Source organism: Neomonachus schauinslandi, chromosome 1 (assembly GCF_002201575.2).
Source record: "Neomonachus schauinslandi chromosome 1, ASM220157v2, whole genome shotgun sequence".
Classification (NCBI taxonomy): domain Eukaryota; kingdom Metazoa; phylum Chordata; class Mammalia; order Carnivora; family Phocidae; genus Neomonachus; species Neomonachus schauinslandi.
Window position 1 is genome coordinate 202,150,137 of NC_058403.1, and position 20,684 is coordinate 202,170,820.

Here is a 20,684-nt window from a genome sequence, read left to right on the forward strand (position 1 = left end):
ATGCGGATGGGTAGATGGTAAATGGTAATGGACATTTACCTGGAAGGATGGATGAGGGGGTAGATGGATGGATGGATGGATGGATGGATGGGTCCTCACATAGATCTCAGGTCCCCCAAAGCTGGGCCACTCTCCCTCCCTCTCCTCCGTGGCCTTCCTCCACCAGCTTCACCCCCTGAACCCGTTTTCTTCCTACCCCCCTCCCTCCCAGGTCTGACTGGTTTCTCTATGACTGCCGCCTCCTCAGACACGTGGCCCTTGGCCTTTTCTGCTGTGGGGTCTCTGTCTACTTAGCAGGTGCGTGCCGGGGAATAGAATATGGGGTGTAGAGCCCTGGGCGGGGGTGGCCGGGGGTAACGACCCCATAACTGAAGTCAGCTCTCCAGAGCCAGTCTGCCTGTGTTCGACTCTCGGCTCTGACACTTTCGTGCTCTGGGACCTTGGGCAGATTCCCACTGTGTCCCAGTTTCCTCATCAGTACAGTGGGGATGCATACATCCCTGCCTTCTAGAATTGCTGAGGGGATTCTGGGTTAGTCCCTGTGAAAGCCCATACGTGGCATCTGACCCCAGTGGGGGTTCCATAAGTTGTATTGTCTTCAGAACATTCTTGATTCTTCAGTTTCCTACATTTGGTTTGAACAAAAGTTTTCATGTCCTTGGTGGTTTTCTGGAGATAGTGTTTCACAGGTTGGTCTTAGTAAAAAGCTGTTTGGTTACAAATATCAGAACCTCCAGCTCAAGAATGGCTTAGGTTTAAAAAAAAAAATGCTTTATAAACCAGAAATGCAGTGTAAATCCCAAAACATGAAGCAAAACAAAAACTAATAATGTGGGTACCAGAAGGACACAGCGCACAGTCTTCCCTTCCCTGACCTGTAATAACTTTTCTTAGATCAACATTCTCTCACCCACACTTGCCAGTAAAGGAACCAAATCATCAAGTTTCTTTAAAGAGACTCCTGACATTTTATATTTTGTTCTAATCTTGAAAGATGTGTTGATGGTGCTGCAGACTCAGTGCTGAATCATACATAGACCACGGGGACCCTTATAAACAACCCGTTTTCCTGGAAGAAGAAAATATTCCGCTGAATGAAAAAGAAGGGATTTGCTATTACTGTCTTTTTTATTATTATTATTCCTACAACAGAAAAATAGAAGTTTAGAAGAGATATTTAAATTATTTATTTGTGAGATGTGAGCCTAGGGTTCATTATGGGAATATAAAGGTATATATGGGTATATAAAGTGCAGGGAACTCTGCATAACTTTTGCTGTTTGACTTAATAAAATGCGCCAGCTGTGAGTTTTTTTAAAAAGAGAGTGGATGAGGTGACTCATGTATCTGTAAAGATCGGGGGTGTTTGGCCTCAGGTGCAGCTGGTTCTAGGTGCTCAACAAGGTAATCGGAAATGCCTCTTGTTTCACCTCTTCACCTGCTATCCTCTGGGAAAGATGCCTGTATCTGTAAGTGCTTTCAACATAATGCCTATAACCTTGAGCCTTTTCCCAGGCTGGCAAAAAAAGTGTTGGAGACTTGGAGAATAAGATATCCTCATTCTAGTATACAAGAAAACTCACAAAGAGAAAAAAAAAAAGGTAACTATGTCAGCCTCATTAAGTGTTAAATTAAGAATTTGTTCAGCTCCCATTTAGATTCCTTTTGAGGTTAGGTGACCTCACTCAGCAAGAATTCCCAAGCACATCCAGCCAATCATCCAATCATCCATTCATTGCTAGCCAGAGCCAAAAGAATAATTGAAAAAACCTTTTCAAAAATGTTTAGAGCAAAAAAAAAAAAAAAAAAGACCTTGGCCTCACTTTAATATGTCAAACATGATGCAGTGTGGCATCTTAAAAGCAAGAGTACAGAGCTGGAGAAAGCATAAAAACAGCCAGCAAAGTGCCAAGAAAGCTTCCATCCCACTCTGGGCTTCTCTTCAACCAATTCTCCCGCTGCTCCAGTAAGAAAATTCCTCCCTACCCATAGCCCAGTCTGAAGTCCCAGGGCTGGCTCTGATTGGCTGGGCTTGGGTCATGTGCTAGCTCTGCACCAATCACGACAACCAGGGGAAGCAATGCTCTGATTGGCCAAGCCTAGTATCATACACATCCATGATGCCGGAGAGGTGGGTCCGTGCTCCTACATTAGCGATCAGGGTGAGGGTAGGGACTGGACCCGTGGTTCTCAATGGGAACAGATTCTGCTGATCCAGGGGACATCTGGCAATATCTGGAGACGTTTTTGGTTGTCAAGACAGGGAAGGGGGAGAATGCTACTGCATCTAGTGGGTAGAAGCTGCTAAATATCCTACAATGCACAGGACAGTCCTCATCAAAAAGAATGATGCCAACTGGGCGCTGCACAAGTCAACAGAAAACTAGTACAGATCGGTCCTCAAGGTCAGGTCACCAACCATCTTGTTCAGACCAGCAAACTGAGGCCAGAGAGGGGCTGTGATTCACTGAAAGTTAATCACGGGACTCAGGAAGTCTGAGATCCGGGTTGTTTTAGTTGTGGTCAAGTATGCATAACATAAAATTTACCGTTTTATGGTAAAATGCATGTGACGATGGTGTGAGAGGATTAGATAGTTAAGCTGTGTGCCTATCATGTATGGGTTTCTGTGACTGCCCTCTGTTTGGGAGAGCTCTCCCAGGGCTTGGGGAGCAAACGTTTGTTGACTGAGTAAGTGAGAGCCATTTCTTTCCCCAGCATTGTCCATCTATGCCCTGCTGCTCTTTGAGATCGAGACAGGTGCAGCAGCCGCCTCCATCCTTGGAGTGGGTGCTCTGGTCCTGGTGGCGGCGCTGACCCACACTCTGCTCCGAGCTGCCCGGGCCACCCGCCGCGGTCTCCATGAACTGTCCCCACCGCACGTTGAAGACGACCCTGTCCACCCTGCTAGAGTCTCCAAGGCCAGCCCCGGGGCTCCACCCCAGCAGGGTACCCACCGCCGGACCCCCTACTCATCCTTCCCAGAACCTGGGGGCCCCCTTAGACCCACGTTCGCTGCTACAGCACCTGTAGCCATGGGGGGAGGCCGGGAGACCAGCCTGCCTTTATCCTACATGCACCGGACACTGTCGGTTGGCAGGGGGCACTGGGAAGGGGTGACCCACGAGATGCGCAGCATGCTAGGCCACCGGCCAGGGGGCTCAGGGAAGGACTCCACACTGGTGTGAATGCAGGGATCAGGGATAGAGACCTGGTGTCAGGCAGCAGGAAGAGGACTCTGTAAAGATAGTCCAGGCTCAGCCACAGTAGCAGTAGGACTTGATTTCTCAGCATCCCTGGCTTGCGTCCTCAAGGTGGCTTCATGGCACAAAATGGCTGCCAGGGCTCCAGGCTTCACCTCCTCTCTCAGAGGGAAAGGCTGAGGCCAGGGGGTGCTCAGAATTTTCTGGAAATCTTCCTGGGAGGCCTTGGGACCCTCCTGCTTATACCTCACTGGCGAGAACAGAGTCACATGACCACATCTCTGGGCAGGGGAGGCTGGGAAATGTAGCTGTCCAGATGTTAGAGGCAGGAGGGGAGGGTCGGGCTTAAACAGTGGTTCTCTAAATGTCTCCATCCGTTTTACAGATGAGGAAACCGAGGTCCAGAGAGGGGCAGTGACTCACCAGGAGTCCCATGGCCAGTACTGAGCGTCAGAGTCAGGATTCGAACCAGGGTTCTGTAACCCCCATGCTGCTGACAGTACAAGTCTCAGACTCTGCGACTTCTTCCGGGCTGTGAGCATTTGAAATCTGTGTGTGCTGAGCTCAGAGTGGCCCAGGGCCACAGGGGCACCTGGAGGGCTGAACCCAGCCTTCTGGCTGTGGGCCCCTGGCTGAGGGCTTTGCTGCTCTGTGTCTCAGTTTCCTCCTCTATAAAATGGGGACATAAGCGGTTCCCCCCTCCTAGGGCTCCATTCCAGGTGCCTGTGCACAGTTGGTCCTCAGTGCATGTCCACCTGTGCTGTCGTCAGTCTGGGCCCCTGGTGGCAGGAAAAGGTGGGTTGATGGCCACCTTCTGGGGCTCACGAAACTGCCAAGGCTTAGAGTGGATAACTCAGAGCCCCGGGGATCTCCAGAGGCCCTAGCCCCACTCCCATCCCACACGACCCTCAAATAAACTCTGACCCTCGCTATCTCCTTTGTCACTTGAGCCACATCCAAACATGCTGTGTGGTCAAACCCAGGCCCGGGGTAATGGGTGGGATGACAGGAATGGGGTGGGGAGGCAGAGTAGGGGGCAAGGGTGTACTTCTTGTAGACCCTAGTCGGGGACCCATGTATATAAATCTTCATGCATATAAATTTCACCGGGGGTGGGGATGCCTGGCCTCCACCCTCACCCCAAATGGACAGATGTCCCCAGAATTCTCCCAGTGCATCCCTTCCTGGGCTACACAGGCACTCTGAGGCCCAGGGAGAGGAGACAGCTCAGCCACAAAGTACCTTAAAGCCCCCCTAGGACCCTTTCCAATGGACAAAGCGGTGACAGCGCTCAGCTGGGGGGCTGGTCCCCCAAGCCTGACCCTGGCAGGGACCCTGCTGATCCAATACACGCAGACCTGAGTGGCCAACCAACTCTGACTTCAGCTGCCTCCTCCCAGAGCCGCCGGGAAGCTGTGCAGACCTCCTTGCTGGTGGAGTGGAGGGAAGAGATAACACACATGAACGTCCCACGTGGCGCCTGACACGTCCCACGTGGCACCCAGTAAGCATGGGTTCTCGGGGAACATAAGAAATATCAATGAAAAGGATCAAATAAGAATAAATGTCGGGGCACCTGTCTGGCTCAGTCTGTAGAACGTGCGACTCTTGATCTCGGGGTCATGAGTTCAAGCCCCATGTTGGGCATAGAACTTACTTTAAAAAACAAATAAATAAATGTCACGTCTTTATCACATGCCTGGTTCTGCAGGCATGTGCCAGGCACTTTCCTGGCCTCAGTTAATCTTCAGGACAACCCCACTTACAGATGGGGAAACTGAGGCCCAGGAAGTGAGGCCACATGGTGGTGATGGCTGGAACCTCGTTACCCCATCACAGAGGGCTCCAGGACAGAGCAGGTTCCTGAGAAACACCGGGAATTGCCGTTTCTGAGAATCCCCTGGAACAGGGCAGGCCCCCAGGACTCCGGGCTGTGGGAGAGGAGAATGAGGAGGAAGGACCACGGCTATCTGCCAGCGAACAGCACCTCATCTCCTGAACTGGGCAGGGGAACCAGAAGCTGGACCCCTCAGCCTCATCCCCAGGGCCAGGACTAGGGTGCAGGTGCAAAATTGGAGACCTGAAAGAATTGAAAACAGGTATTCAAACAAATTCTTCTACAAACACATTCATAGCAGCACTAGTCATAACTCCCAAAAGGTGGAAACAACCCAAATGTCCATCAACAGATAAGCGGATAAAAAATGTGATCAATCCATGCAATGGAATGTTACTCAGCCATGAAAAGGGACCAAGCACTGACCCATGCTACATATGGATGAAGCTCAAAAACATCATGCCGAGTGAAAGAAGTCACACACAAAAGGCCACATAGTGTGTGATTCCACGTATATGGAACATCCAGAACAGGCAGATCCATAGAGATGGAGCAGATTAGTGGGTGCCAGGGGCTGGGGGAGTGGGATGGGGAGTGATTGCTCATGAGGACGGGGTTTCCTTTCTGGGTGATAGAAATGTTCTGGAACTAGACAGGAGTAATGCTTGCACAACATTGTCCGTGTACTAAATGCTACTGAATTGTATGCTTTAAGATGTGAATTCTGTGTTATGTGAATTTCACCTCAATCAAGACAAATTTAAGGAGGCACTTGATCTCAGGCTCCTGCAGGGGCAGGTGGGCCCCCGAACTAAAATGAGCTCCTTAAATGTTGCACCCCTCGAGCTTGCTAGCCTCACTCTTGTGTGACCCCTGCTCATCCTCATGGGACCCAGAATAGGAGCCCTGAAAACTATGCAAGGTTCCAGCTTGGAGGGCCAGCTGGGAGCGCTGCCCATAGCCCAGTCGAAACCTACCCCCCTTGCCGTCTCTGCCCTGGAAGGGACACCAAGCATCCTCATATCTCAGCCAGAATCAGGTGAGAGGGGATGAGGCTGGTCCTGGGGCTGGAGCCAAATGCTCAGGTTGCTCTGTGTCCTCCAGGAGCTGGGACAGACCTGGCTCAGGGAACAGTCATGCGACCTGCCACTTTAGTTTCCTTTACAAAATAAGGTGGCCTCCTCCCCTCCACCAAACACAGCGATGAGGACCAAATCAGAAAAGATATTGATGTCTCCATTAATTCCACGGGCCATGCAAAAACCAGCAGCTGTCGGCATCCTGGTATGATTAGAGAATGGATGATATCTCTCAAAGATGTTGCCTTGGATTGGGATCATCAGAACCAGACCTTGAGATGATTTGGGGGATGTGGTTTGTTTATGTGGGAGGGTACCTCAGGAAGCCCTAGAGCCCTTCGGGGACACCAAGGAGCAGACAGTACTGTGGGCAATTGAGGCTCCATGCTGCTAGGGACCTCCGGGAGACACCATAAAGCACACACAGCAGAGTGGTCCCCACACTGGGGTGTTTATCCTATGACCTCCATCAGGTATTGGCTGAGAGCTGCTTCTAGAGAGATTAACCCCTCACACTTCTGGTCTTCCCTGTGCACCAGCTGGACACACCCCTGTGGCCAAAGGAGGCCCCAGGCAGGGTTGGAGATATTTGCTGGGAATGACATTCATCATGGAGAGATGAACATGGAGGGGGTGAATGGGAGTGAGGCACAGAGAACATCTGCTCCAGCTGTGTAAGCATTTTTCAACAGCAGGTACAGTGGGAGATACTGAAAGCACTTAACCACACTATTTCCGGTTGAGAAGAACTATGGAGTTTTGGGAGCCCACCATGGGCCAAATACCCTGCCTAACTCACACAAGCATCGCTGTTGTTGTCCCCTTGATACAACCCATCTCTCTTCTTTAGTTCTACGCATGCAATCTACTGAAAGTGGCAGAGTGGAGCTGGGGTCCTCTGTGCTGGTGACATTTGGAATGGAAGGCCAGATGCCACCTTGAAGGAAATTGCTCAGCACAACAAGGGGCATATTCCCCCTCCATACACACCCCAGAAAACACTTCATGAACATACTTTAAAACATATTTCAGATGAAATAAGAATTTCGAAAGGACCTCATGAGCCCTCCATCTCAGGACGGTTCTAGGTACAGTGCAAATTCGACCTTAGGCTCAGAAGAAGACCCGAGATGCAAAACTGAGTTGATTAGGATGAATGGAGCAAGAATCACATAAATACTACCTGAAAGTCCAGCACGTTTTCTTTCCCTGACTTCAATATCCTTTGCGTTTGTATCCGTTAGCTCTTGCTGCATAATAAATCATCCCCCAAAGTTAGCCGCTCAAAACAACACCCATTTATTATCTGACAGTTTCTGTGGGTCAGGAATCTGGGCCTGGCTCAACTGAGTCCTCCCCTTCAGACTGCAGTCCGGGTTCGACGGGGGCGGGATCTCCTTCCAAGTGCCCTTTGTCGTTGTTGGCAGGAGTCCATCCATCCCCTACAAGCTGTGGAACTGGGGGTTCCTTTCTGGCTGTTGGTAAGAGGCCGCCCTCAGTCCCGTGACACATGGGCCTCTTTATAGGCCAGTGTGCTTTAGCAAAGCCAGCAAGAGAGCCTGCAACCAGTCGGAAGTCACGGTCTTTTAGAACCTAATCATGGAAGTGACACCCCATCACCCTTGCTGTATTCGGTTGGTTAGAAGTGAGTCACTAGGTCCAGCCCATACCCAAGGGAGGGGATTACAGAGGCCTGAACACCGGAACACCATGGTCTTTGGGGACCACCTCAGAGGCTACCTCACGTCTCATAAATTCTCTTCAGGCTCTGTTCAAAGACAAGTAAAAAGGGCAGGTGGATAAGCAAGATGAGAATGGGGTGTTTTCCATACAGCACAAATCAGCTGTTTTCAGTTAGGATCTCTAAGCCGGCAAGAGTGTGCAGAACAGCGAAGGAATTCAAGCTCTGGCAAGACAAATGGCCAAAATTAACACAACTGACAATGCCGAGTGTTGGTGAAGACATGGGGTCACTGGAACTCTCATTCATTGTGAGTGGGAGGGTAAATTGGTACAACAGCCTTGGAAATCTGCTCGACTGCATCTGTGAAAGCCGAACATAGGCCTCGCCTACCACCCACAATCTCCACTCGGGGCATTTACACAACAGGAATGAGTGCGTGTTCCTCCAAAGACATGTACAAGAGTACTCAGGGTGGTTTTGCTCAGTGGCCACGGACGGGAGACATTTAGCAGCGGGGGAACAGGTGAACAGACTAGTATATCCATGCAGTGGACTCAGCAACGAAAAAGAAAGGAATTATTCAGCAATGAAAAAGAAGGAATTATTCATACAGGCAACACCCTAGATAAATGTCACAGACATGATATTGAGCAAAATTAGCCAGACTCAGAAAAGAACTCGTTAGGGCATGACACTTCTATCAAGTTCAAGAGCAGGCAGGTTGAATGATGAGGTAGAACCCAGTAGCTTTAGGGGGCTTGAAGGGGGGTGGCAAGGGGATGTTTGAATCTGGCCCAGGTGGGTGCTCTAATCGAGGGGTAGAGAGAGCAGAAGGGGCCACAGCTGGACTCAGCAACATTTGAACACAGAAAGTGTGGATTTTGCACTAGCAGAGGCCACTGGGGGTTGCATCCCCCAGGCACCTGCTTGGACTTTGCAGTCCAGAAACCATTCGGCTGGGAAGGCCTTTCAGGAATGGGAAGTGTTTCTGCAAGTCAGTAGAGCAGTCAAGGGACGCGTGCATTCCCCCTCAGAGCTGCGCTGGGGTAAGGCCCATTGAGATACCCATTGTAAAGATGGAGAAACTGAGGAATAGAGAGGTTAAGCCACTGCTCAAGGTCACCAGTGAGTGAGCGGTGGAGCTGGGACCTCATCTCGCCCTATGACACCTGTCTCAGGTGGGAGCAAGCCAAAGGCAGGAAGGATAAAACTTTGGCTCCCTCCTGTGTAGCCCAAGATGGCGTAAGCTCAGCCATGGCAGTCAGGATTGATGTGGCCCAAATCGGGCGTGGGTGGGTGGGCTCCGAGGTGAGCCCGCACTTCCCCAGGCTGTCCTCGGGCCCCGTGGAGCTCAGAGGGTTGGGATTTTGCCGGGTCATTGGCCTAGCAATACCAGCAAGTCCAGTCAGATCCGGGGCCAGGACGGCTCCTCTGGGGGCCCCTGGTCACCCAAAGGATGCCCTGAAAAGCGATCCAGAGCTGGTTTCAGGATGGCCAAGAGGGTGACCAGGGAGAACAAACAGCCTTTGCTTCCCGGCCAGATCAGATTCCACGGCCGGCGCCAGAGCAGCCTGGGCGGGACCGGCGGGTGGCAGCTGTGCCCAGAGAGGGGAGAGGTGGGGAGATGTCTCAGCACCAAAGGCCTAGTTTTCCCAAGGCAGCTGCACTATACGGGGGAGGGGGCACATTTTGCGCAGCTTCGCCTGGTCCCCCCTCTCCAGGACGGCTTGCTCTCTCTCCTCTCAGACTCCCAGGACAGGGCCATTCTGCTTTCCTCTGACCCCAGAGCAGGACAGGATCTGCCCCCTCAGACTCCCAGGACGGTGCCGTTAGATACAAGTCCCCGGGTGGGCCGTACGCCCCTTCCGGGGGCCCAGTGGGGCACGTTCTGGCCAGTGATCTGTGAGCAGAGCTCCAACGAGGCACTTACAGGCCAGGGTATTTCACTGACAGGGCAAGAGCTTCCTGAGCCTGTCCCCAGTGCTGCGGCAAGACGGTGGCAGCACCTTCGGGCAGGTCTCAGAGATCGTGACCAGCAGAGTCTGTTGCTGCCCAGCCGTGGGCACGTGGTACGAATGAGAAAGAAGCCTTAGTCTTTCTAAGCCACAGAGATCCGGGGACGTTCCTGACTGCAGCAGAACCTGGGCCACCTGACGCTACGGGCACCTAGGGTGGACAAAGCAGAAAAGGAAGAAGCGCGGGCGTGGGAAAAAAACGGTGTGAGTCTGGGGTCGTTAATTTACAAATCGGTCCACCCCATTATGCTTAGATCCTGTATTTGTGAGTCCCACGCTAAGAGCTGCCACCCCCAAACCAGTATTTGCAGCACTTTGTGGTCATTCAGGGACATGCACAGAGCAGGGGGAAATGTGAATCACCGAGGCACATGGTTCCTGTTGAGGTGGGATGCGGTGACGCTCCGCCAACTTGCTTTAGCTTGGACTGTGAAGAGGTGGCCTTTTTATGGTCTATCTAGTGGCACATTTTTCACATTTTTGTGCTTTTTCGTTGGCAATTTTGCTATTTAAAAAGGTCTGCAGGGGTGCCTGGGTGGCTCAGTCGGTTAAGTGTCTGCCTTCGGCTCAGGTCATGGTCCCAGGGGCCTGGGATTGAGCCCTGCATCAGGCTCCCTGCTCAGCGGGAAGCCTGCTTCTCCCTCTCCCTCTGCCCCTCTCCCCACTGGTGCTGTCTCTCTCACTGGCTCTCTCTCTCTCTCAAGTAAATGAAAAAAAAAAAAAGGTCTCCAAGCATAGTGCTTAGTGTTGCCTCTCCCCGAATGCAAGAAGGCTGGAATGTGCCCCTGGAGAAAATGTGTGTTAGATGAGCTTTGTTCAGGCATGAGTTATAGCTCAGATGGTCAGGAGTTCAATGTTAACCAATCAGCAGTATGTATTAAACAAGGTGTCTTGAAACACACACAAAACAAGGTCACGGATTGATTGCTTGAGAAAAATGTGACCAAAGGCTTGCAGGAACCTACTTCTGTATTTGCTGCGGAATCCAGTATTCCCTGACTCAGTTTTCACTGCAACATTATAGAACCTAAGGACAGTGAATAATGAGAATTGACTGAATGTATCCATCACAGAGCAGAGCAAAAAGACACATAGAACAGCTTGAAGGTGAAGAGAGCAGGCTCTGGATTCAAATCTCAGCTGTGGGAGCACCTGGGTGGCTCCGGTGGTTAAGCTTCTTTTGCCTTCGGCTCAGGTCATGATCTCAGGGTCCTGGGATCAAGCCCCACATCCAGCTCCGTACTCAGAGGGAAGTGTGCTTGTCCCTCTGCCCCTCCCCCTGCTCATGCTCACTCTCTCTCTCCCAAATAAATACAATCTTTAAAAAAAGAACATCTCAGCTGTGACCTTAGCTGCCCCTGCCTCAGTTTCCCTATCTGTAAGATGCGCAAAACCAGGGCTTCATAGCGGGGTGTGGGAACACCAAACGAGATACTGTGCATCAGGTGCTGGGGATTTGATCCCCTCCCCACGATCTAAACGTAACTGAAACTATTATTCCTGCTACGAGCAGTGATGGAGGGGCAGACCCGGTCTTCTCTGTGATCTACAAACCCACTCAGTCACACACTGAGCCTGTCTCCCCCTCTGCGGAATATTCTGGGAGGGGCAGCAGTGCTGCCTCCCCTCCCCGATTTTGCTTACTGGGTGGGCATCTGCCCATGACTCGTGCTGGGTGTGCGTGGCAAAGACCTCGAGCCACAGAGGACCCGCAGCCAGGATCGGGACTCCAGACAGTGGGCACAGGGTGGTGTTTATTGCCAGGAGGACGCCCGCGTGGCCTCCAGGCACCAGAGAGTTTTGACACAAATGACTTGAAGGCACTGGTTTCCGTCCAGCCCCCACCCCTGCCCTGCAGGGCCCCGGGGGCGAGAGACCCCATCACCAAGCAGACCGGTCGGTCCTGCTCCTTCTCCAGGGCTGTGGCTCTGTTGGGTGGCTGAGGCTCTAGAACGCCCTGCGCCGCCAAGGTTCCCAAGATGCTGCAGGGCGGGGTGGCTGCCAGTCCTGGGGTGGTGGGGGTGTCGGGCAGGGGGCTCTTCCCTGGGGCTGACCAAGAGCTACGAGACGCTGGGGGGTAGGCGTGCAGCTGCTGTCTTCTCCACCACGAAGCCGTAGTTATACTGGGGGGGCAGTGTTGGGGGCAAGGAGAACACAGAGTGAGTGAGGGGCCACAGCGGTGCCTGAGGAATGGTGAGTGGGTGAAGACAATTAGGGACTTAGCGAGCTCCAGCCCTTGGGAGATGGGGTGTGGCTGGGGGAGACTGGGGTAGCAGGAAGGTGGGGGTCCCCCAGCACCCCATCCTGGGCCCCGCACCCACCTCCTCCTCAATATCTGCCAGCGACTTGATGGTCAGATCGGCAAAGGCAGAGAAGGCCTGGTGGGCAGAGGCAGGTCAGTCTTGGGTGGGGACCCTAACCTGGAACTCCATTCCCTCATCCTCGAGGAGGGCCTCCCCCAATATTTGCCTGAACATCCCTTCATCCTTCCTGCCACAGCCTCCTGCCACCAGCATCTAGTTGTTCCTCCCGATTCCCCATTCTGTGACTAAGACCCTCCAGCTTCCGGCCTCCTCCAACCCAGCAACATGGGCCTCTGTGCTGGGGCACTGGGTACATGGATGACCCTCTGCATCCTGACCCCTAGGAAGGCAACTGGCAGGGAAAGACCCAGGCTCCCCCAGCAGAGACTCACCAGGGGGCCACAGCTCTTGCCCTCGAACCGGGGGTGCAGTGTGAAGGGAACACCATCCATGGCTAAGGAAAGCAGGTAAGGGTAGGCGCTGAGACACAGGGAGCTTGCGGCCTGCCTGCGGTCCACCCCAACCAGAGAGGCCCAGCCCCAAACCCCAGGCTCTCCCCAGTCTTTGCAAATATTGGGGAGGCCCAGGCCTGGTTCCAGCCCTGGCCCCACCCCTTCCTGCCTATCCCACCTTGAGCCAGTCTTGCCCCACCCCAGTGCCTCAGTTTCTTGCTCGGCACTCACCTGAGATGCCGTAGAGGTTGGAAGCCTCATAGATGGAGTCACTTCTCCGCAGAGTAGACGCCCGAGAGCCTACCCTGGACAGGGTCCGCTCTGGAAAGCCACCCTTGCTGGTGGAGGCAGGACAGCGCAGGTCAGGCCTAATTCCCCCCATGACTGCCCCATTCCCAAGCCTGAGCACTCACCTGGGCTGGGCATGCGGGTCCAGGGAGAGGCCCCGCATGTCCTGGCTGAGAGCTCGGGGTTTGGGCACCGGCCTTGGGGCCTTGGCCTTCTTGCACCAAATGGCAAAGCCCCCCATGTCCCTAGAAGGAAAGAGAAGTAGGGAGGGGTCCTGGCCCAAGAGGATGACCCCAGCCCTTTGGGGGATTTGCCTTCTATCTTAGCCCTCGCCCTGAGCAACATCCGAATTAATAGTGCTGGGTCCGATCACAGAACTGTGTGCTTCAGACTCATCAACTCACTCCTCACAAGAACCTTATAAGACTGATACAATTAGCCCTGTTTTTAACCTGTGGAAATTGAGGCACAGGGAAGTGACAGAAGGCACTCAGGACAGTCCCTGAGGGTCAGCAGGGCAGTTATGGGAGCTGGAGGGCAAAGGAGGCCAGAGGCTGGGGGTGGCCCTACCCTACTCGCAGGTATCCAGGCACCGTCTTGGTCTTCCCACTCAGCCGGACATCGAACACGGCCGTGTCTGCAGCCCCCAGGGGCATCAGCTTCACACACATGCGTTTCTTCTTGGACACAGAGGCCTCTGGGAGTGGGGGGGGGGGGGGCAAGGGAGTGAGAAGAGGGAAGAAGCAGCGAAAGGGGCCCAAAGATGGCTCCAGGATGATGCTCGCCAGGGCGCTGTTTAAGGCAGCTCCCTGGACAGCTTTAGGTCAACGGTTAAATCAAGAATGGTAGAGCCAGAGGAGGGGACTCCATGTAGCCTTTAAGAGCCGCTGGGGCAGGCTTATCTTTGGTGACATGGAGAGGCATTCATGGGGTGACCCTGAGCACCTACAGCAGGGTGGGCATCTGTGGAATCAGACAGAACTGAATGCCCATCCTGGCCCCGCAAACCTCACTTTTCCTTAGTCCTCTAATCCAGAGATCAGCAAATTCTGGCCCATAGCCAAAGGACGTCCAAAATCTGCTTTTGCAGGGCTTATGAGCTAAGAATGGTTTTCATGTTTTTAAAGGATTGGCAAGGGAGGAGCGGGGGGCAAGACACTATCTGGCCCGCAAAGCCTAAACCATTTACTATCTGGACCTGTGCAGAAAAAGTTTGCCAACTCCAATATCAAGAGATAGACCCTGAGAGTCAAATACACGTGACAAGTCACAGTGAGAGGCAGGGGGAGCCAGGTGGTTGGAAAGCCGGGCGGTCAGGGCTGGGAGGGCAGCACCAGGGCTACAGGAGCCGGAGGAGAGGGCTAGGGGGAGCTAAGCAGAGACCTGAAGGAAAACCAAGTATTAGCTAGCCGGAAGAGTCGCGGAAGGGCGCTCCAGGCAGAGGAAACAGTGTGTGCAAAAGCCTGGAAAGGAAAAAGCTTGGAAATGGCCCGTGGTTCGGCTTGGCTACGGTGTAAGATGTAGCAGGAACAGTAATAAAACAGGTCACAACCCTTACTCTAGGTCAGAGGCTGTGCCAAGGGCACATTTTTACGCGGGGCAGGGCATGTGGCCCCGCCCCAGAACAGGGCTCGACTCCACAGCCAACCCGGTCATCACCCAGTGCATCGAGTGGGCGGTCGAGGCTCGGAAAACAAGCACCTGTCGTCCCTCCACCCGTCCCTGGTCCTACCCACAGGGACCCCAACGCGGCCCCCTACCCCACCCCCAACCTCCGACGCGGGCCTCACTGGAGTCCAGGGGGTCGCAGACCGGGGAAAAGCCCGGTGGGAGGGGGCTCTTGTCAACCAGGACCTGGATATCGGCCACCACATTCTCCTGCGGATTCTGAGGGGGAGGAAGGGGAGGACACAGCGACAGTCACGCTGCAGCGGGGACAGCGCGCCTGGCGTAGGGCCCCGCAAAAGGACGGGGAGTGGGCGGAGCCCGGGGGATGCCGAAGGAGTGCGCCCCTTACCTCTAGGCTGCCCAAAGAACTGAGGCACAAAAAGTAGCCAGACTTCTGCGCGAAGCTCTTGCCGAAGTTGGCGGGCGCCCCTTCCACGGTGCAGGAGATCTAGGGCGTGGACCGGAGTCAGGACCGGGCTCCTTCCCCGACGCGGCCGCCTCTGCCCCCACTAATCCCCGGGCCCCCGACGTCGCTCACCGCACTGAATCCCCGCGGCGGAGGCGCCGAGGCCGACGACCAGGCCAGGCCAGTCAGCGGCGCCGTGTCGGTCCCGGGTCCTGGATCCATCCTCCCAGCCAAGAGCCGAAGGCGGGGACGGCTTCGGAACTCCGAGCCACCGACCCGCGGCTGAATTAGGGTGGGAGTCTGAACTACAAATCCCAGACACCATAGGGAAGGCGCGGGGAGGGAGGGGTCAAAAGAGCCGTCTGCGCGTGCCCGGAAGACAGCTGGCCAATCGTGTGGGAAAGGGAAGCCACGCCCCCGTACGTCGCGCAGGCGCGCCCGTGAGCGACGTTTGCGGAAAATTGTGTCGCTACCTTCTCACCGCCGGCTCTTTCCGATATCCCAGCTCTGCGCCAGAAGTCTGGGCTTGCCCTAAACCAGAACTACGCTCCCCAGAATCCCTTGCGGCATCAGCCTCTCCAGAGACACGCATGGACTTCTAGGGGAGAAATGTGAAAAAGCACAATTCTAGTTCTAGGAAGTCATCCTAAACTGAAACTTTCATGGGTTATGCAAGGATTCGTTTAAATAACAAAAAATACGGGCCGCCATGAGCCATGAAATCTTGTGTATAACTTGAGGACTTGTTCATGTTACTGGTGGGAGACTCTGCGTTGTGTGAATGGAGTCTCGGTTCTTGGATTCCCCACGGAAGATTTACCCGAGGATCCGCGCTTGAGTAAAGACAGCCAGAAGGAAGGTGGCAAGCGCAAAGCAGTTCATGAAGAACCGCACACTCTGGAGGTGGGAGAGCGGGCAGGCCCAGAAATGGCAACTGACCTGAGGCTATAGGGGTGTCTTTTCCTATTATGTTTATGAGCATAGCTACGGTGGTCTGCTACTGAGGTTTCCGGTCATCTAAGGGACTCCTCCTACCGGTTGGGAGGGGGGAGTTTTTGGCTCTCCCGCGTCTTGCCGGAAGTGTCGTGGCCATCTTCCCCCGCAGGGGGGCGTGAGGTGGGGGTAGAAACCTCGGTGTAAATATACTATAATGAACCTAGGCAGTCACCCTGGGGTACAGATTGGAGAGGCGACCACAGGTTCTGTACCTGTGGTTCTTGGTCGACTAGCCCGCTGCCACAAAGCCACAGAGAGCCCCCAGGCTTCTAATGTGTGACCTATTTATCGCCGCCCTTGCCTCCAGCTCGGGTCTAACTAACTGCCTGCTCCATGATTCCCAGACACAATTAGTTTTTTCAATGAGATATAAAATACTTAATACGGATGCTTTTACACCCCTCAGGGGAAAATACGGAAAATTAGGGAACAGAGTATTATCTCCTCTTCTATATTTCTCCATTTTCTGCAATATCATGGGTTGGCCCACTTCTAGCTCTTATACGACCCGTGAGCTAAAAATGGTTTTTATATATGTAAATGATTGAAGGGGGGAAAAAATCAAAAGAGTGCTTAGTGACATGTGAAAAATATATGACATTCAAATGTCAATGCCCATAAGAAACAAATATCCTGGGATGCCTGGGTGGCTCAGTCGGTTTAGCATCTGCCTTCTGCTTGGGTCATGATCCCAGAGTCCTGGGATCAAGTCCCACATTGGACTCCTTGCTCAGCAGGGAGCCTGCTTCTCTCTCTACCTGCTGCTCCGCCCTGCTTGTGCTCTCTCTCTCTCTCTCTCTGACAAATAAATAAATAAAATCGGAAAAAAAGAAACAAACGTCCTAGAAAAGGTGACCCAATAATGAGAAGGGGTTTCAATTAGCATGGAGGGGTGGCTTGCTTGGTGGCTGTCTGGCTGCCTTGGAGGCAGATACCCCAGCAGCAATCTAAGCACATGCGAGATAAAACACAGACTGAGATAATGACTCCCAAAATAAGTAACCATTTTTTCCACCAGGACACTCCCATGATCCAAACCATCCATTTATTAAGTCCCTAAGCTGGGGGTGGGATCACTCAGGGCATTCACATGCGTCCTCATGTGCTGTAATAAAGATGATACATTAGCAGACTCATCAGATATGAACACACAACGTTCTGCTTGGATAATGGCATAGGTGGACTCCTTGCAAGACAGTCATCATGTCCAAGTCCGTCCTAATTTGGCCGACAGCTTTTCTCATTAGGGACATTTCAGGGTTTAGTAGGACAGGCTTTTTTGGCTATCATTTAAGGCTTTACTGGGTGAACTTAGTAAGGGCGTCTATGTGAGCTATAACTTCCTCCAGGCCAATGGACGGAACAAACATGGCAACCAAGTGATCATACCAGTGGAAAACAACGTGCCCATCTGCGCTTGAGGAGGGGGAGATTGGCAACTTTTGTTACTGTGGAGCAGATTTCTGGGAGACCCCAGGGTGTAGCGGCCCAACCACCCAGGTGGAAACCAAGCCAAAGATTTGAGCCACACAATCATCGGGTCCCATTTGGATTTATGTTACAGTGATGTCCATCCCATATCCCTGGTGTACTTGGGTTGGTTCTGTTTAGAGTGTTGTTGTTTTTTGTTTTTTTTTTCTGTTCCCCACATTGAGGTACATGAGTGCTCACCTGTCTATAAGCCGGGGTAAGCCACATGAACCCATCCCAAATCTGAGTGATGCCACCTAAGGCTCTGAGAGTGATATTTTTAGGACCCTTCGGATGGGCTGCCTGTTTCATTCAAACAGAAAGAATACCCAATGCCCAATGTTATTGAGAGATGTGCCACAGGCCAGATTTCTGGCTCAGTATTGGTAATATCAGCTGAATTAACAGCACCTGTCCTAGCTTATGCTTTCTTTTTATTTATTTATTTATTTATTTATTTATTTATTTATTTATTTATTTATTCATGAGCGACAGAGAGAGAGAGAGAGGCAGAGGGAGAAGCAGGCTCCCAAGGAGCAGGGAGCCCAATGTGGGACTCGATCCCAGGACCCTGAGATCATGACCTGAGCCGAAGGCAGACGCTTAACTATCTGAGCCACCCAGGCGCCCTAGCTTATGCTTTCTTAATGTACTGCTTGAGTGCCTTCTGCTCCCCTCCCTGGAGGAGTGGTATCCACCACAGCAATCCTGACAAGCTAAAGAGGGATGGCTGCCCGCATACCCACTAGTGTGGATTAATTCCTTTGCCAGGCACACAAGTGGGCCCCCTGTAGAAAGGTATTTCCCTCAGGTGCCCATCCCGTGACCAGACACCCCAGGGGCAGCAGAAGTCTAAGGCCAAAAAGACAGATATGTAATAGAAACTTGTATGGGGAAGTCTTGTTAATGCGGCTGCAGCTTTAGGAACCTGGCCAGGTTGTGCATATCGGACAGGACCTGGTGGCTGGGGAGGCAGCGCTGTCAGGCGTGAGGAAATGGGACTAGGGGCAGGACGTGCTCAGGATCCCTGTCTTCTCCCCTCTTTCTGGTGTGTGTTCCATTCCAGGTATAGTGGGTTTCCACAGATCTGGCTTAACAGCAGAACAACAGGATCCTGGTGGAGATCGAGTAGATACCCCTCACCCAGGGGGTGAAGTAACTCACCCATCGCGGTGGGACATCCCATTGTAAATTCCAGGAGATAATGCCTCTCCCAGGTGGGATGGGGCTTGGTGTCCTCAGCAGCCCAGCGTGTTGATCCACCGTGAGAGTCAGGGCAGTTGTTATCTCTGGAGACTCTAATACCTTTTTGGAATTGGGTGCTTCGGCAGGGGTCCCCAGACTGGCAGATGGGGTGGTTGGTTGGTCATTCAAATGCATTAAGCCTGCAACAATCCCTTCGTCCACCTGGCCAAAGTGGCTTTACCTGTTAGTGATTTAACCTGCTGCTTTAATAGTCCATTCTTCCTTTATCCCAACCCTGCTGCTTGTGGTTTGCGGGAGGATGGAGGCTCCATTCACTGTTCTTCTGCCCAGTCTTGCACATCATGACCCTTAAAATGTGACCCCAATCACTGTCTATTTGATGAGGATTTCCATACATCATACTCAGTTTCTCTAATCCCCTATTGGTGGCAGCCTGCTTTGCACGGTGACAGGGGAAAGCTTGGGTTAGGCCCGATGCAAAGACCTTGCAAACCAAACCATAGTTCAAACCCTCACTCAGGGCGCCTGGGTGGCTCAATCGGTTAAGCATCTGCCTTCAGCTCAGGTCATGATCCCAGGGTCCTGGGATGGAGTCCCACATCGGGCTCCCTGCTCAGTGGGGAGCCTGCTTCTCCCTCTCCTTCTGCCATTCCCCCTGCTTGAGCTTACTCTCTCTCTCTCAAAAAAATAAAATCTTCAAAAAAAAAAAAAAAAAAGAACCCTCACTCAGGGGCGCCTGGCTGGCTCAGTCGGTAGAGCATGTAACTCTTGATCTCAGGGTCTTGATTTCAAGCCCCACGCTGGGTGTGGAGATTACTTAATAAATAAACTTAAAAAAAAAACAAAACAAAACGCTCCCTCAGAGGGAAAGAGCCAATGTAATCAACTTGCCAATGCCTTACTGGTTGGGAACTCCAGTGGATGGCCCAGGATGACTCCTTTGGCAGTTGTCTTGGGCATTGTTCTAGAACATAGAGGACGTGATATTCCATTAACCAAGTCACTGAATTTCAAGGGCAATCCGGTGTCCTTGGCAACACACCATCCCGCCCAGGTGTCACAATGGCCACTCTTCCTATGCACCCAATCTGTGGTATCTACTGAAAGATTGGTGGCCAGGGACCCTACCTGGGCTGGGGCATCAGCTCTCTGAATGCTGGTGAGGGGGTGGGGGTGTTCAGCGCCTGGATGTGGAAGAGAGTGAGGTTTCCTCGTCTCCTGCAGGTGAACCCAGATGTCTTTCACATACCCTAACCCCACAAAGGCTTTTTCATGATCATCCACCTCTCAGCTTTCCCTTGTCCAAGCCATAGGGTTCATCCTTTTATTTATTTTTTTAAAGATTTTATTTATTTATTTGAGAGAGAGAGAACGAGAGAGAGCACATGAGAGGGGGGAGGGTCAGAGGGAGAAGCAGACTCCCTGCTGAGCAGGGAGCCCGATGTGGGACTTGATCCCGGGACTCCAGGATCATGACCTGAGCTGAAGGCAGTCGCTTAACCAACTGAGCCACCCAGGCGCCCGGGTTCATCCTTTTAAAACAGCCCAACTATCAGGGCTAAGGGTTAACAGAGCTTCTGAGGATCAGTCACCAGCCAGATCACCAGCCAAACCAGCTCTGAGCTGAACCCGCTGGTTGCTGTGGTTTGTTCCTGTTTCCATTCAGATGGTGTCAGTGTGGAGCTGACCAATGACGGTAACTCACGTGGGTAGGCTACCCCGACTAGAACATTCTGTACACCAGCCATCAGCGGAAATGTGCCCCTCGCTCCCTACAGGCCACAGGGGCCACCACAGGAATAGGGGCGGGGACATCTGGAGGATCTAGATCCTCTACAGGGCCTAGCAGCAGCTTCTTTCTAGGTGCCGCGGGTTGGTACATAGGGTGCTCTGGTGCTGCAAATAGGCATGCCTTAGTCAAAGTGGGAGTTTGAACCAAGGCGGAGGTGAGTCAATGGGACATGTTCTCAACTCACCCCTTGCTAGGCAGAGAAGCTCTTACCGTGATATGCTCTCCCTTCGTGAGAGGCTCAACCTGAATGGCGGTGCCTGGGTCTTGAGCTTCCCGCAGGTTCAC

General features: G+C 52.8%; 2 protein-coding genes across 3 annotated transcripts in view; one reads left to right on the top strand and one right to left on the bottom strand.

Annotated features, from left to right (window-relative positions):
* TMEM221 (transmembrane protein 221) overlaps positions 1–3,188 on the top strand; it is a 5,205-nt gene extending 2,017 nt beyond the window's left edge. The window contains exons 2-3 of the mRNA XM_021683130.1: positions 212–297; positions 2,719–3,188. Coding sequence (XP_021538805.1) covers positions 212–297; positions 2,719–3,188 — 556 coding nt within the window. The remainder of the gene's footprint in view (positions 1–211; positions 298–2,718) is intronic.
* An 8,366-nt stretch (positions 3,189–11,554) lies between these two features.
* On the bottom strand, positions 11,555–15,265 carry MVB12A (multivesicular body subunit 12A). Of its 2 annotated transcripts, XM_021683131.1 has the most exons (9): positions 15,068–15,264; positions 14,879–14,977; positions 14,652–14,748; positions 13,432–13,558; positions 12,987–13,106; positions 12,805–12,911; positions 12,514–12,575; positions 12,140–12,196; positions 11,555–11,941 (listed from the first exon to the last, which is right to left on the bottom strand). In XM_021683131.1, the coding sequence occupies exons 1-9, from the start codon at positions 15,155–15,157 to the stop codon at positions 11,879–11,881; spliced, it is 822 nt and encodes a 273-aa protein (XP_021538806.1). In that variant the 5' UTR covers positions 15,158–15,264; the 3' UTR covers positions 11,555–11,878. The 2 variants fall into 2 exon arrangements, with proteins under 2 accessions (XP_021538806.1, XP_021538807.1); XM_021683132.1 differs by lacking the exon at positions 12,140–12,196 and having other exon boundaries at positions 15,068–15,265.
* Between the last annotated feature and the right edge of the window lie 5,419 nt (positions 15,266–20,684).

Coding starts and splice junctions, on each gene's coding strand:
- MVB12A (XM_021683131.1), bottom strand. CDS start 15,157: ATGGATCCAGGACCCGGGACCGACACGGCGCCGCTGACTGGCCTGGCC. Junction 12,912..12,986: donor GACCCGCATGCCCAGCCCAG/GTGAGTGCTCAG, acceptor TGCCTCCACCAG/CAAGGGTGGCTTTCCAGAGC. Junction 11,942..12,139: donor TGGCAGATATTGAGGAGGAG/GTGGGTGCGGGG, acceptor CTGCCCCCCCAG/TATAACTACGGCTTCGTGGT.